The sequence below is a fragment of the Gastrolobium bilobum genome, unplaced genomic scaffold (assembly GCF_033153095.1).
Source record: "Gastrolobium bilobum isolate Gb01-03AN ecotype WA unplaced genomic scaffold, APGP_CSIRO_Gbil_v1 utg28129, whole genome shotgun sequence".
Classification (NCBI taxonomy): Eukaryota; Viridiplantae; Streptophyta; class Magnoliopsida; order Fabales; family Fabaceae; genus Gastrolobium; species Gastrolobium bilobum.
Window position 1 is genome coordinate 116,709 of NW_026896638.1, and position 16,422 is coordinate 133,130.

Consider the following 16,422-nt stretch of genomic DNA (forward strand, 5'->3'; position numbering starts at 1 on the left):
TGACGCATGAATTATGGTAGTTCCCACTTTTCTGATTTTAAACTCTGTGCAGTGTTTACTCATTTTACCAAGATGCTGCATGATCCAATTGCTACCCTTATAGCAGACATGTTCCATGTAGTGGGATCTCTCAATGGCTACTTGTATATTGTGGATAATTTGCATGTTGTGCTGTGTATTCAAACTTGAATTCTGAGCTACAATGCTGATACACCTCCCTTTAAATTAAATGTTCACTATTACATGAATGAACCCATGCACATTTTATCTTGGTCTTACAGCTTTTCTTTTCCAGAAGCTTATCTTTTGATAGGACCAAGCATGGAGAGTTAGCTTCATGGCCATATCAGCAAGGTAAATGCTTGACATCTTCTGTAGAATGTGATGAAGATTACTATGGTAGTCTAATTTTTACTTTCTAACAGGTTGTGATAGAAGTATTATACTTGAAAAAGGGTATTCTGATATATTTTAGAATTGTAAATAATGTGTACAAGGGGTTCTCTATTTATAGAGAATATTTGACCTACTTTTAACCTATAGGCCTTGGCCCAATACAACAAAGGGCTTGGCCCAATACAACAATAAACGACTAAATAAAAACTAAATAATAACTAAATCAATATTATTTACAACACTCCCCCTCAAGCTGAGGAATAGATATTTATCATTCCCAACTTGCTAGTAAGTTCTTGAAATCTGTCTGAAGGAAGCCCCTTTGTTAATAGATCAGCTAATTGACGCCCAGTGGGAATGTATGGAGTGGTAATCAACCAGCTATCAAGTTTCTCTTTGATGAAATGACGGTCGACCTCAATATGTTTAGTCCGATCATGTTGAACTGGATTATGAGCTATACAAATAGCGGACTTATTATCACATAACAGCTTCATAGGTCCCTCACATTTTATTTTGAGATCATCAAGTACAATTTTCAGCCACAGTAACTCACAAATGCCTTGAGCCATAGCTCGAAATTCAGCTTCTGCACTTGATCTGGCAACCACATCTTGTTTCTTACTTCTCCACGTCACCAAGTTACCGCAAAGAAACATGCAATAACCAGTGGTAGAACGACGGTCAGTCATGGATCCAGCATAATCAGCATCTGTGTAGACTTCTAAAGATAGATCGCCATCACGTCGGAATAACAATCCTTTACCAGGAGTACCTTTAAGATACTGAAGAATTCTCTCTACTGCCTGCATGTGTTTTTCCTTTGGATCGTGCATAAACTGACTGACAACACTAACAGCATAAGCTAGGTCTGGTCTAGTATGAGCCAGATATATCAATTTCTCAACTAGCCGTTGATATTGTCCTTTATCAACTTGAGGACTCTCTTCTTCATAGCCCATCTTGTGATTCTGCTCAATAGGAGTATTAGAGGGTTTACACCCGAGCTTTCCTGCTTCTTTGAGAAGATCAAGAACATATTTCCTTTGGCTGATAAAAATTCCTTTGCTTGAATGAGCTACTTCTATCCCTAGGAAATATCTCAGTTTCCCAAGGTCTTTGACTTCGAACTCAGAGGCAAGCCGTGTCTGCAGAATCTGTCTCTCCACAAAATCATTACCTGTGATAATAATATCATCAACATATACAAGGAGCACATTAAGCTTCCTGTTTTGGGAGTGCTTGAAGAAAAGAGTGTGATCTCCTTGACTCTGTCTATATCCTAAGGTCATCATAACCTTAGTAAACCTCCCAAACCAAGCACGAGGTGACTGCTTCAATCCATACAAGACCTTTTTTAATCGACAAACTTTATTTTCCCCCTTCACAGAATCAAAACCAGGCGGGATTTCCATGTAGACTTCTTCTTCTAACTCACCATTGAGGAAAGCATTTTTCACATCAAATTGATTTATACCCTAATTGTAATGGGAAGCAAGGGACAACAAGATTCTCACTGTATTCATTTTTGCAACTGGAGCAAAGGTTTCTTCATAATCAATGCCATAGGTTTGAGTGTAACCTTTGGCGACTAATCGAGCCTTGTATCTCTCAAGAGTGCCATCAGAATTATATTTTAGGGCATAAACCCATCTGCACCCTACTGCTTTCTTTCTGTAACAGCCTCAAACCCTGTAGCATGATATTGTCCGCTTTGCCCTCGGGCTCACGGTTTTGTTTTTTGGGACACCCCACAAAAGGCCTCACACTAGAAGGGGTATCCATACCCTTATAAGGCATGCTTCGTTCCCCTCTCCAACCGATGTGGGACATTACATCCTCCCCCACTGGGAATACAGCGTCCCCGCTGTACACACCGATCCAGGGCCAGGCTCTGATACCAACTTGAAAAAGGGTATTCTGATATATTTTAGAATTGTAAATAATGTGTACAGGGGGTTCTCTATTTATAGAGAATATTGACCTACTTTTAACCTAAAGGCCTTGGCCCAATACAACAAAGGGCTTGACCCAATACAACAATAAACGACTAAATAAAAACTAAATAATAACTAAATCAATATTATTTACAACAATTATAAAAATGGTCTTTGCTTAGTCACCAAGTCAATTAAAAAGAAAAGGAAAAAAATAATGTGATAGATGATCAGATAGATAAAATTGTCAAGTCCTAAAAGTTGGTAAAAATGAGCTCTACCCTTTTTCTTTTTCTTTTCATGTGAATCATATTGCATCCAAAGGTTAGCTTGAAAAGGTAGATTTTATTATGTTGTGGTTGTAGTTGTTGCTTGTTTCTGTGTGTCATGTTTTCACCTTACAGCAATTTGCATCCCCCACTCTGTACCCCTATACCAAAAATAGAAAAAGGGTCAAGGAAAGAAAATTTTTACAATATATGAAAATTGTAAAAAAATTTTTTCTATCCAATCTATATTGAAACCGTTGCTTTTTTTTTTTGATACAATGGTGAGAATTGAGGGTTGAATGTATGACCTCCAATAAATTCCGGCCGGCCCAATCCTAATGGCTAGAAACCGTTGCTCTTTGATTGACTATAAATTTTCTAGAGATGCTATATCATTGACTATAAATTTTCTCTTCTGTAATTATTCTAAGAAATTGATTCACTTCTAGAAATCTTTACCCAACATTAATGAGATTTTCAGTAAGATCACATCAACATGTTTGCCAAAATAGTTATTATATCCGCTTTCTACATTTTTGTTGGAACCTCTTCAATCCTTAGCAGAGGATTTATTATACCCAACAATATGTTTGTCTCATGCAATTAGTTTTGTTTTGAGGATTTATATAATAAAATTGTGATATTGAAAAATCAATTTAACGTGTTATATATTTTAAGATAATTAATCTAATGTGTTTGAAAATTTATTTAAGGATTCGCTTTTTCTGCAGTTACTGCAGATAAGTTATCTGCAATAAGCTCAATACGACGTCGTTTTAGGACAAAAATTATGATATTTTTATAATTTTAATTTATTTCAGAATTATTGTAGTCTTTATAATTATAATTATTTAATTTTTTTAATCCCAAAACAACGTCGTTTTGAGAGTAAATGCAGATAACTTATCTGCAGTAACTGCAGGAATATTTTTCCCTTACTCTTATGGCTTTAATGTTTCTAAAGCGAATGTAGATAAGTTATCTACATTCGCTCTCAAAACGACGTCGTTTTGAGTTGAAAAATTAAAATTTTATAATGAAAAATATTATTATAATTCTGAAATAAATTATAATTACAAAAATACCTTAATTTTCGCCTCAAAACGACGTCATTTTGGGCTCGCTGTAGATAAGTTATCTACATCGACTGTAGAAAAAGCAAACCCTACTTTTATATATGAAATCAGAGTATATTCTTTTTGAAAGTGACTTAATTTTTTAGTCTACTCTCTTATTTTCTATTTTTTATTTTAAAATTGAAAATATAAATTATTTTCAATTAATTATATATATATATATATATATATATATATATATATATATATATATATTCTTTATGATCTTAAATATTCTTTCTTTTGATTTATACTTTTATATTTTACTTAAAATTTAAAATACTTATCAGTGCTAAAGATACTTGCTAATGGAAGATTAATAAGATGCCACGTATATTATTATATCTAATTTTAAAAAATAACGTGTGGTTAAATGTTAAATTAAATTTAATTGAAAAGTTAATATGATGTAATTATAAATACATAATTAATATGATGTCTTGTATTTTATTAAAGAACAAAATAAATATTTATTCTAAAATATAAGACGTGGTTTAAAAGATTGATATTAGATTAGTTTTTTAATTTAATTTTAATCTATTATAAATGAAAAAAAATTATAATATCATCTACATATTGTTAAGAGTTTTAACTATGAAAATGAAATAAAAAAAGGTAGTCTTATTTAAACATTATGCCATCGTGAATTGCAATCCAGCTCATTGCCAACATAGTATAGGATAAGGCTTGATAGTATAAGATCTAATAGTATAAGGCCTGATTGTATAAGACTTGATTGAATTTTAATACTATTTAGCGTTTGACACAGTATTGTATAAAATAATATATTGTATAAGATAATATCACCTAGTATTTGGTAATGGACTGTATAATGCTATATATGATAAAAAAAAATATTTTTAATAAAAATATCCTGTAATAAAAATTTATATAATTCTTCAAAAAATATCATATGATATTAATTTTTATAAATATTTATTAATGAGTACGTCCAAAATATAAATTAATTTTTTATAAAAATAAAAATATTCAATATTTAAAAATTAATATATTGAAAAATTAATTTTTATTTTAATAGATTAATATTAAAATAATATATTAATTTTTGATAATTACATTGGTCAACGATGTTAATACATTAATCTCTTATCAGGCCTTATCCCTTACCCTTAGGCTGGATTAAGTTATACATCATTTTTTTTTTTGTAAATAAAGATGGGCTAAGCCCCAGAAACAGAAAGAAATTACTAATCAAAAACTAACAAGCTAGACATATTTCTAGCATCAGCAACTATAAGTTCCATCAACTGAGGAGAAGGATCTTTAAAAATCTTGAAATGGAGATTATTAGTCTGCCCAGCTTTAGCTAACCAATGAGCACATTTGTTGTTTTCTCTCTTGGTATGAACAAGATGAATAGTCCAATATGCTTTTAACCATAATCTCAATCTGCTAGTGACTTGAGAGTCCCTAAAATCTTCATGCTGCTCCTTTAACATCTGGATGGCTTGGCTAGAATCACATTCTAGCTCTATTCTTTTTAATCCTGTTCCCCAAAGCAGTTCCAAACCTTTCAGTAATCCCCATAATTCTGCATCAAGAGGATTGCATGAACCTAAATTACAATAGAAGCTTCCCAAAAAGGACCCATTGTGATCTCTTAATATACCACCACAACTAGCTTTTTTCATGCCACTAGAAGAAGCTCCATCACAATTCAACTTAACCCACCCTTACTTGGGGGCTGTCCAAACGCTATCGTTGGAATCACCACGGTGCTGATAAATTCGGGCTTGCAGAATCTGTTGGACAAACATCCAAATTGAAGCCTGCGATTGCTCATCATGACAGAAATGATCTTCATGGATCTCCAGATTTCTCCACTTCCACAAAAACCAACAAGTAGTAAAGAAAATGAAGGGATTATGCTGTATAAGCTTATACTATATTGTTGGTTTTGGAGATGAAAAATATAATTGAGAAATGAAGTACTAGTTTATTGATGCATAACAATACAACTTATAAAGAAAAAAAATAAAAAGAAACTGCTCACGACTACATAACTTCCCATCAATAGAAAAGGAAACTGCTCACTTCATAACTACCCATTAAAGCAGAAAAGTAACTGCTCACTACTTAACAACTCATTAAAACAGAAATAAAAACTGACTCCTAAATAATTAAAAATATTGCAGTTTCTTTTGGAGCTGCAAACACCAATATTCTTCCTTAGATTTTCAAATTTGCTTGCAGGTGCACAAATGGCTACATTTCATTTTTGATAAATATTGGACAACAACCTTGTTCCACGAATTGGTGGGTCTGGTGGGTCATCTTCTAACTCTTCTTGCCAATGTTCCACTCCTTGCTCTTTGCTTATTTGGATGAGAAGACTTGATTTCTGCTTACTCATGGATGCCTCTTGTGCTTGTGTCCAGTTCCACTTCTTATCTTCATGAAAATAAACATCTGAGTGGATCAACTGCAGCTTATTGGAGGCTCTCCAACTTGACTTAGGAAATGGATTTCTGTTTTGTTTGCCAAATTGAAAGGCATTACAATTTGGAAAATAATCTGCAAAGGTTGGTAAATCATTTGACAAGGTTGGTAAATCATTTGACAGCTCCTTCTTCTTCATCAACAACATATTTGAGAGGTGACAATGGCCTAGTCTCTTGTGCCAAGTCTTAGTCACATTCTCCTCTGTGGAAACAACAGTTTGCTCCTCCTTGGTTGGTTCAAATGAGAAACTCTTGCCTCTCATTTTTGCTTTGATGATTTCCTTTCCATTCTCATCGTGAATGAGACAAACTCTATTTTCGAAAATCACTTTGAATCCTTTTTCAATCAATTGGCCAACACTCAACAGATTTTGTTGAATTTCGGGTACAAAAAGGACATCAGGAATAAACTTTGTACCTGAGCAACTTGTTATTGCAACAGTCCCCTTTCCTTTGAAAGAAATATAATCACCATTGCCTATTCTGACTTTGGTGATATTGGTTGGCTTTAAATTTTTGAAAAGCTCCCTGTCATTGGTCATATGATTTGAAAATAGACAAATCTTTTGTGTTCTCCAACGAAGCAATAGATGCTTCGTACCTCTCTGGCACTGTTACCAGAATTTTCTCAACAATTCTGGAATCTGCAAAATTACCGCCCAGTAACTTTATTTTGTTGGCAATGCCCAACAATGTGTCTGAGTATTCCTTGATTGTTTCAGACTCTTTCATCCTTTGAATCTCAAATTCCCTCATTAAGTTAAGCACCTGCATGCTTCGAATTCTTTCATCTCCAGCATATTCTGCCTTTAGATAGTCCCAAATTGTTTTTGCCGATTTGAGAGTCATGACCCTAGTAAAGATGGTTGTAGAGATACCAGCAAAAAGGCATGATTTTGCCTTTGCTTTTCGGTTTTTTTTCTCCTTATGATTCTTGATCTGGGCCATGGTGGGATTGTCCGGCAGAGGAAGGACTTCATAATCCTCTTCTACAGCTTCCCAAAGATCAAAAGCCTCTAGGTAAGCCTCCATTTTGACGGCCCAAAGATCATAGTTTTCCCCATTGAAAACTGGAAGAGCTGCTTGGGAAAAACTTGTTTCAGAATCCATTCTACAGGTCCCGTAAGAAAAGGGCTCTGATACCAATTGTTGGTTTTGGAGATGAAAAATATAATTGAGAAATGAAGTACTAGTTTATTGATGCATAACAATACAACTTATAAAGAAAAAAAAGAAAAAAGAAACTGCTCACGACTACATAACTTCCCATCAATAGAAAAGAAAACTGCTCACTTCATAACTACCTATTAAAGCAGAAAAGTAATTGCTCACTACTTAACAACTCATTAAAACAGAAATAAAATCTGACTCCTAAATAATTAAAAATATTGCAGTTTCTAAAGCATGATTTCTAACATATATGATGGTCACACTAAATAACTGAAAATATCATAACGTATAGTATAAGCTTATACTATCATGCCTTATACGTCACACCAAACATGGCCTTAATGATTTAGTAACATATATAATGCACGAGGAAGGTTATATTTATAGACTTTTTGTTTACAAATTACACTATGTCTGACCGATAAAACACTCTTGAGTAGAGTGTTACCGATCAGACATAGTGTAATTTATAAGTTTGTAAAAAAAAAATTGTCAATATAACTCTATTCATAATGCATATAGTATACAAAATTTAATACTGACGAGGAAGTCAAATAAAACTCATAATTATTTTTGGCACATGCATTTTTTAATATTTAATAGTAAAGTGTAAACCATTGAATTATTATTCTCAAAGTAGGTAGAGATTTCTCTTACTATTACTCCAAAATTTACTACAATAAGATTTTAGTGTTTGCGCAGGGCACAAAAGTTTGCGTCATCTCTGATCTGGTTCCATTAATAATTGAAATAATAATAAAACTTTAGAATGTATAAACCCATTCTATAAAATACGTGACTCAATGCATAAACGCATCTGTGAGAAGAGAATGCAAGCATGTTATTTTTGTCATGTTATATGCAAGTTTGTGGCTTTCAGAGGTATCTTATTGGCATAATTGATGTGCCAACCATGGCACATGTGATGGTGCTGCACATGAAGGTTTATAGCAACTGTGTACTATTAGGTCCATGTGACCTGGTCTCAGTCTGGATCTACTGCAAATATAAATGGAATATTTGGGTCCATTTATTTCCCACCATTCTTCATATCTACTTTCATGCTCTTTTTTCTCAAGGTAGAAATGGGGAGTGCACTTTGTTTTATTTTGGGTTTGTTATGCTTTTTGAGTCCTTTAACAGTTGCAGACTGGAACATACTACGTCAGAAGACACATAATGGATTGAAGATCAGCTTGAAGAACTACTGTGAAAGTTGGAGAATGAATGTTGAGCTGCATAATATTAGAGACTTCGAAGTTGTGCCTGAAGAATGCATTGACTACATTGGAAAATATGTCAGGTCAACTCAATACAAAGTGGACTCAGAAAGGGCAACTGAAGAATGCTTGGTTTATCTTAGCACCAGCTGCAATCTGAAGAAAGATGGCAAAGATGCTTGGATTTTTGACATTGATGATACTCTAGTTTCTACAATTCCTTTCTACAAGAATAATCTATACGGGTAACTCAAAATCCACTTTCATGTACTAATCACTGTATGCAAGATAGTTTTCTATTTAGTTGATATTGCTTAACTCCAATATCACTATCACCCTTTCCCTCCACTTGTTATTTTATTATTTATTTTTCTGAAGTTAGAATTCTGATTGATAGGCCTTTTTATTGACAATAGGGGAAAGAAAATTAATGTGACAGCTTTGGAGGAATGGATGAGCAAGGGTAATGCCCCTGCTCTTGACTATTCATTGAGGCTCTTCAGTGACCTTAAATCAAGAGGAATTCAGATCATTTTGATTTCTGCAAGGAGGGAGAATCTAAGATCAGCCACAATTGACAACCTTGTCAGGGTTGGTTATTATGGGTGGACTAGTCTCGTCTTGAGGTTAGTTCAATCAAAATAAAATTCTCTTTATCAGTCACTACTATATTCCCTTTGCTTCTCATTACCTGACTAAATCTTTCTTTCTTTTCTTTTTTCCACCTCTATGCAGGGATCCTGCTAATGAATTGGCATCAGTGGAAAATTTTAAGTCTGAAGTGAGAAAACAATTCATTAGCAATGGTTATCGCATTTGGGGAATTTTAGGTGACCAATATAGCAGCATTGAGGGAGGCCCAAGCGGCATAAGAGCATTTAAACTCCCAAATCCAATGTACTATGTTGCCTAATTTATTATATATTGTAATGTAACTGCGTTACTTATTTCCCATCTTAAACTTCTAATAAGTTGCACGAGTCTTTAAGGAATGAATTCTCCATTTAGCAGCCTTACTCAGCCTAATTTATTATATATTGTAATGTAACTGCGTTACTTATTTTTTAATAGACTAGTAGCATTACTCGGCCTTTATTTTTTGAAGGTTTTCATGCTACACGATTTTTCTTCTTCTTCTGAACATATATTTGAAAACACTGGTAAATCCTCACACTATACAAGTACATCAATCCGAAAAACATCAAGGAATAACATGGGACTAGCAATTGAAGCATACGTTTTTTCAAATGTATTCATCCTTGTGGTTAAAGTATGTATTGACAGTTTCACGCACAGGCTTATATAAAAATTCAAATGCTCAAAAGTCATATGATCCAGTGTTTCTGAGAACTTGTAGAAAGAAGGTCACTTCTGTATTGTGTGAAATCCTTCTGTTTTTACCCATTACATGTGTTAGAAATAAGGGTAATCTCATTTGAACACCTATATCAATACACCTCCACATTTTTCCTAATTGGGAAAACAAGTTGGTGAGCAAATGTACTAGAAGTCTAGAATTTATGTTTTTCTTATCGTATCATCAAAAAATAAGTGGTGTAAGCATCGTGTAACTTTGTGTGTCTAAATATCAATTATCTATTGACAATTGCCATTAGCTCTCATTTGCATTTTCTTTCTAGTGGGTTAAGAGGAGCCAGAATGAGGAGTTGGAAATCATATTAGCACATAACATCACATCAGCTTTGGTCCAAACTGTTATATTATGAAGACTGATCAATCATGGATAGGATCTAAAGGAAGAGCTATCTCTTCTGATACTCTGAGTATTTGTATTTTTTTTGTCCTAACTTCTAAATAACTGATGCTGACTCTGAATATATAGAAGATAAATGAATTGATCCAAAAGTTCCATACCTAAAAGGAAATTTCAACTATTGCGGTACTGTCAAATTGATTTTTGGGTTTGACATTTTGGGCAAAGATAATTTATATGCAGATGATCACTAGTTATCAACTGTTCCCCCGATAGTTGCTATTGATAGTGAAAGGGAAAGTAAGGAAAAAAAAAAAAAAAGGATGTTCATGGCATCGTTCAAGAGATAAACAAAGCATGCGTAACATGATAATTGTGTTGAAATTATCTAATACAAAGATGCTCGTAAATGCCATTCAAGTACTTTCTACATTAGACTCTGTTTCTTATGTGATTACTTACTTTTTACTCCATCCCTTGACATCTAAAAGATACTGAGATGAAGTAGCAAGTCAGATTGACTAAAATGATAAGAACAAATCACAAATTGGTCAGAAGCACAAATCACAGGGTACTACTGTAAAAATGAGAAATATAAATCAACAAATAATTATCATCTTATTTTGTCAGCACTTAGCAACAACAGATTCCCACAGTTGGAAAAACATCCCCTGCACGAATAGAAATAAATTATTTATATTCATCAAACTCACCCACTAAGCCACTAAGTCAAAATGAATAACATTTACCATTGTAAGAACAGGAAGTATAAAAGTTGATCAATTAGCTTCCCCTTTTCATTCTCTCCAAGTCCTACTGAAAGTCTTATACTTATTGAATAGTGGCAGGAACCAATTAAATTATATGTTCAAAGCACCTAAAAGGCATCAGGTCCTTATATCTTCTCAACAATATAGTGAAGGATAGAGTTCACGTATGATATAAATTACAATGCCACTATATCAAGCATCAGCATCTGTTCCTGCTAACTAACTAACTTTCCTTCTTTCTTCTTAATAGAGATTTCACGCTGTTACTGCTATATATGATTGAAGGGCCTCTTCTTGAGATATTAAAATAATTGACTCAGAGGCAGATATTAAAATATGTAATTTCATTTGACATTAGCTTGGCACTATGGGAAAATTAGCCACTGGCCAATGTCAATAGTTCTTTTTCCTCTAAATAATCGTAAGGTCCCATATTCTTCTATAGGCCATTTGCATTAGAGTGTTGCTAACCTGTGGTTGACGGCAATTGTTATTCTACAGTATAGGTGGACAAAGAAATACCTATCAGGAGAACCAATTGACCCTATTATAATGGGAACTGACAGCAGCATTTTGAACACGTTTGTAAGTATGAGGATTGATTTTAAAAGGAAAAGACTATAGGGACTAAAATTTTAATTTAACCTATATATTTCTAATTATCTAAACTGACAAAGAACTAATTGCAAGGAATAATATCAGTTATGCCTGAAGCCCATTCAAAAGGTCAAATCACATAGAATAAAAGGCTAGTCTAAGTTATTCATGTTCTTAGTAGTTAGCTCTTTGTACATGTTTGTGTTTAGTGGTTAGCTCTTAGTGCCTACACACCATTAATTAATCCCTCACAAAATCCAATGTGGAACTTGAAATACCACAAACTATGCAATGTTTGTCAATAAGATGATAATTAAATACTAGATGAGGCAGATTGCCTGCTTAGAATTGCCATCATTAACATGAAAACTATGATGGGCAGAGTTCACATTATTCAACCAAAAAAAAAAAAAAAAACCAATAAGAAGCTTACATCCAAATATACATTTGAGAAAAGCCATAAGGAGAAACTCTAACTTGAGACAGAGAGATTGGCCAGCCCTGTGTAAGCAAGACAAAAAATGAAAGAAATGAATCAGTAAAAAGTAGTTCAGTTTGCATCTCACATAAAAAATGAATTCCAAACATACATGTTTGAAACTAGGAGAAATTTAGCATTGTGATACATAACTGAAAGCCATCAAGTCTAGTTATATGAATATATATCAACTAGGAAGAGGATCAACACAAAAGTAGAAAGTCTTCATATGAAACTCGGTATAAGATTATCTCTACTTTTTCATGTTATACACATGCGTATCATGGTTTCTCCTTCAATGTAATCATTGGCACTGAAGGACCAATACTAAAATTGTGGACAAACAGGTATGGGAAATAGTATAAAGTGAAATAGATGCATAAGACAGTCTCCCAGCCAAAATTAACTGCGAGAACTACATGTGGTTGAGGTAAAATAGCCTGTACAGAAAAAGACAACAGCAGAGAAGGGAATTCCATGGCTTGCATACCATCATCTGAATCTTTTCATACAATACAAGCATACAGAGCGTTGGTGTCAATATTTAAAGATGTCTAAGAACAAGTATTAAGTACAATATGATCATATGTCATTTATCACAAGTCAAAAACAGTCAATATCACTGCAACTGTACTGAGTTTAACAATGAACACATGAAGCACATTCAGCAAGGTTGCCTCTTTAAATTGCATCCTAAACCTCTAAACTGAGCTGTTATTTACAATGTCAGGTATAATGTTAAAGGCAAGAGAATAATAATAAACAACCAAAATCATCATTTTCTAATCATGCCATCTGCTAAGTCAATGACAGAAATCCTAGGTAAACTAATTAACAGAGGAACTACTAACACAGGCTTATCCAGAGAAAGACTGTGACAGGGGACCAACGAATCTCAGCTATTAATTTTACCTTTCTTTTACCCTACAATAAAACTGAAATAACTTTCGGAAGACAAAATCCCTGTCTTACTGAAGTTACATATTTACTCCTCACAATAATCGCATATATTAAAGACAATTTAACTAAATCTGGATAAAATTAATAAATGTAACTTTTCTATGGTGCTTTTTTATCTGAGAAAAGCACAAGGATAGATTCGAATTGCCGTCATATATTTCCTTATTCAATCATATGCTATTACTGATTGAATACACAATACCAGAAAACAATAGCAAGATTGAAAAGAGCTATGAACCATTACTAACTACCACTATATGTCTGAAGATCGTATAACTACCACATGTATATGCACATATAAGAGGTTACTTGCACTTCTTCTAGTAGCTTCTGTCATGTAATTTATCAGACATTCCATTGGCAAATACTTACATTAATTTTTTGGTTACTACTTGTTTCTGCAAACATACACATTAGTTCTTTACTTGTCATTACATCTTTTTTGAATTAGAGATAATGCAAGGTCTTAATCTCATCTATCTTATTCCAGGTTTAAAGGGACAGTCGAACAGGAGACTTATTTCTATGGATGAAGTTAAAAAACACAAAACAGAGGGCCAAATGTGGACTGTCTTAAAAGGCCGTGTTTACAATATATCTTCGTATACGAAGTTTCACCCCGGAGGTACAGCTATCAGCTCAATCTGCAAAACTTTTATGACACTTGGAATCCCATGACACTGATTCACAAATTCAAGCACACACAACAACAATTGTAATTTTAAAAAACAAAATTGAAAAAAATAAAAAACAATTGCATCGAATCAAACTCAACTCAAACTAATACCAGTTGACGTAAAAAAACAATTGCATCAAATCAAACTCAACTCAAACTAATACCAGTTGACGTGAAAGAAATCCAAAAAAACAAAAATTAAAAAATTAAAATAATTCAAATCAAAATATACCGGTTCATACGGAATGTAATCGGCCTTGAGGGATGAGATTGACAGCAGAAGCTTTGTAAGAAGTAACAGATTCAGAAAAAAAAGACAACCGAAACCCTAAATTAACAGATGAGATGACAGCACAACCAGCACAGCACTGGAATAGATTTCGCTATCTCTCAATGGTCTCTAGTCTGTCCGGCCGTGGAGTCTCCTTGAATTGCGCCGGCTGGAGGGGAAGGTCGGTCACCATTTCCATCATCAACAACGTCCATGAAAAAATCCTCCATAATATGAGGCGGAGGCGGAGGAGGAGGTCGCTGATCGAATAATACTTTATCTTCCACGCTTATCTCACATACAATCTGCTCAAATAGGTATTGTACCCTTTGCCATTGTATTATTCGATCTGCGACCTACGACCTACTCTTCCACCTCATCTTACGGGGGATTTTTTCATGACCGTTGTTGACGACGGAAATGGTAACTCACCTTCTCCTCCTCCAGCTGAGGGAATTCACGGAGACTCCACGGCCGGAAGGCCTAGAAACCATCGAGAGGATAGCGAAATCTACTCGAGTGCTGTGCTTGCTGTGGTGTCAACCATGGATGATGCCCCTGAGAAGATACTCGTGGTTGAGGTTGTGTCATGTGTGTGCTTTTATTTATTTATTTACTTTTTTGCGTGCTATGTATGTATGAATCCTCCTCCTCCTCCTCCTCCTGAAACCAGAGATCTCACCTCACCACTTCAGACAAGAGTGAAGAGTCTCAAGACAGTCATTTATTTGGAACTTCGAAGCGAAGGAGGAAGGAGGAAGGAAATATCACTTTTTTCTTTATTTCCAAAAGAGGAAAAGGGGAAGGAAATGCCCAATCAAATGAATGGTTAAGCAAAGTTAGGTTACCGCTATGTTCGGTTCAAAAAAAGGTAATTTGCATTGCTTTATTCCAATGAAAAGAAGAGGAGAATCTTTGTATTTTAAAAAAAAAATATAGTTATGTTATTTTAAATAAAAAATATATAATTCAAAATTTTATTTTTAAAAAAAAAACTCAATTTTTCTTTTATTATTTATATTTTTCTTTCACTTATTAAAATGACATAATTTTATATTTTTTAAAATTATAATATTAAGAGTCCGTTTGAATGGATTTTCTTTTTTTTCAAGAAAAAAAATACTTCTTATTTTAAGTTTGTTTGGATATTTACTTTTTTTAAAAAGCAGAAGTTATAAAAAAAGTCAAAAATTTATTTTTTTTTTAAAATTAAAAATTTTAACTTCTACAAAAAAAGAAGTTAAAAGTCAAATATTTTTTTCAAAAACTAAATATTTTTATAAAAATATAAATAATTTTAACTTTTTAAAAAAATATTTCTAAAATAAAAAAAAATAAAAACTATTTTTTCTATAAACTCAAACAATCGCACACTAAAGCCATGAAAAAGAGGTAATTTGGTGTTCAAATATATCTGTTATCTTTGGGATAGTTCAATTATTTATTTGCACAATATAAAATTCTTACACAAATTCATGTCTTCATGTCTTTCTATAGTGATTAGGGCAACCATTTGTTTGGCCTTGCACTAAATGCACGGTTCTCTATAATTTGTTATTGACCACATTTTTTATATAATTTAACATAGGAAAATAATACTCTCATGCCACATGAGATACTCTCATTTTCCTACAGAAATTCGTTTTTCGTGCCAAATAATTTTTCTTTTCTTTTTTAATATAAAATAAAGGACCCACATTTAACTTCTCTCTACTTTTTTTCTCTCCTACAATCCTACAACATAAGAAAAGCTAAACCCTTTAACATAAGAGTTTGGTGTTTGTCATTTAAGGAGAGAGATAGATACAAAAAAATAAAAATCATAAGAGAGAGAGAAAGTGAGTGATTTTTTTAATTTAAAATTTAAATAAAAAAATTATTTTGTGTGTATCTCTCTCTTAAAATGACATAACTTTATGTTATTTAAAAAAGACAAATATTTTGCTTACCAAAAAAAAATGACAAATATTTTTTCTTTAACATAATTAACTTTTATTAATGTAATTTTTATGGACCTATAACCATTCAATTATAACTGTTCATTACATTATAATCTGTATTAAATCTTACAAAAATTAAGTAATAAAAAATTATAATCAAATGTTTATTATTTTCATATATTTTAAGTACATATCACATTAATATTAATTAATTTAAAACCAATGTAATTTTAATTTATATGATAGAAACATATAATGTAATGTTACCAAAAAAAAAAAAAACTAATGTAATTGTGATTTGCAATATAAAATTCTTCAATAAAAAAAATAATTAAATAGCATGGACATTGAGCACCATGCAATACATAATCTGAAGCTTAATTAATAGTTTAAAAAAGATGTACCAAAAAAAAAAAAAGGCAAAAATGAGTTCATTATAATGAAGTT

At 32.8% G+C, this 16,422-nt stretch overlaps 1 protein-coding gene and 1 long non-coding RNA gene across 2 annotated transcripts; one reads left to right on the forward strand and one right to left on the reverse strand.

The window, feature by feature from the left end:
* Nucleotides 1–8,434: 8,434 nt before the first annotated feature.
* LOC133301182 (stem 28 kDa glycoprotein-like) lies at nucleotides 8,435–9,482 on the forward strand. The gene is made up of 3 exons (XM_061500803.1): nucleotides 8,435–8,814; nucleotides 8,986–9,195; nucleotides 9,305–9,482. Exons 1-3 carry the CDS (start codon nucleotides 8,435–8,437, stop codon nucleotides 9,480–9,482), a joined length of 768 nt encoding a protein of 255 aa, XP_061356787.1.
* Nucleotides 9,483–10,690: 1,208 nt separating this feature from the next.
* Nucleotides 10,691–14,802, reverse strand: LOC133301200 (uncharacterized). Its single transcript, XR_009750152.1, has 3 exons — nucleotides 13,997–14,802; nucleotides 12,084–12,151; nucleotides 10,691–10,954 (listed from the first exon to the last, which is right to left on the reverse strand). It is a non-coding gene; the product is annotated as an uncharacterized LOC133301200 (long non-coding RNA).
* Between the last annotated feature and the right edge of the window lie 1,620 nt (nucleotides 14,803–16,422).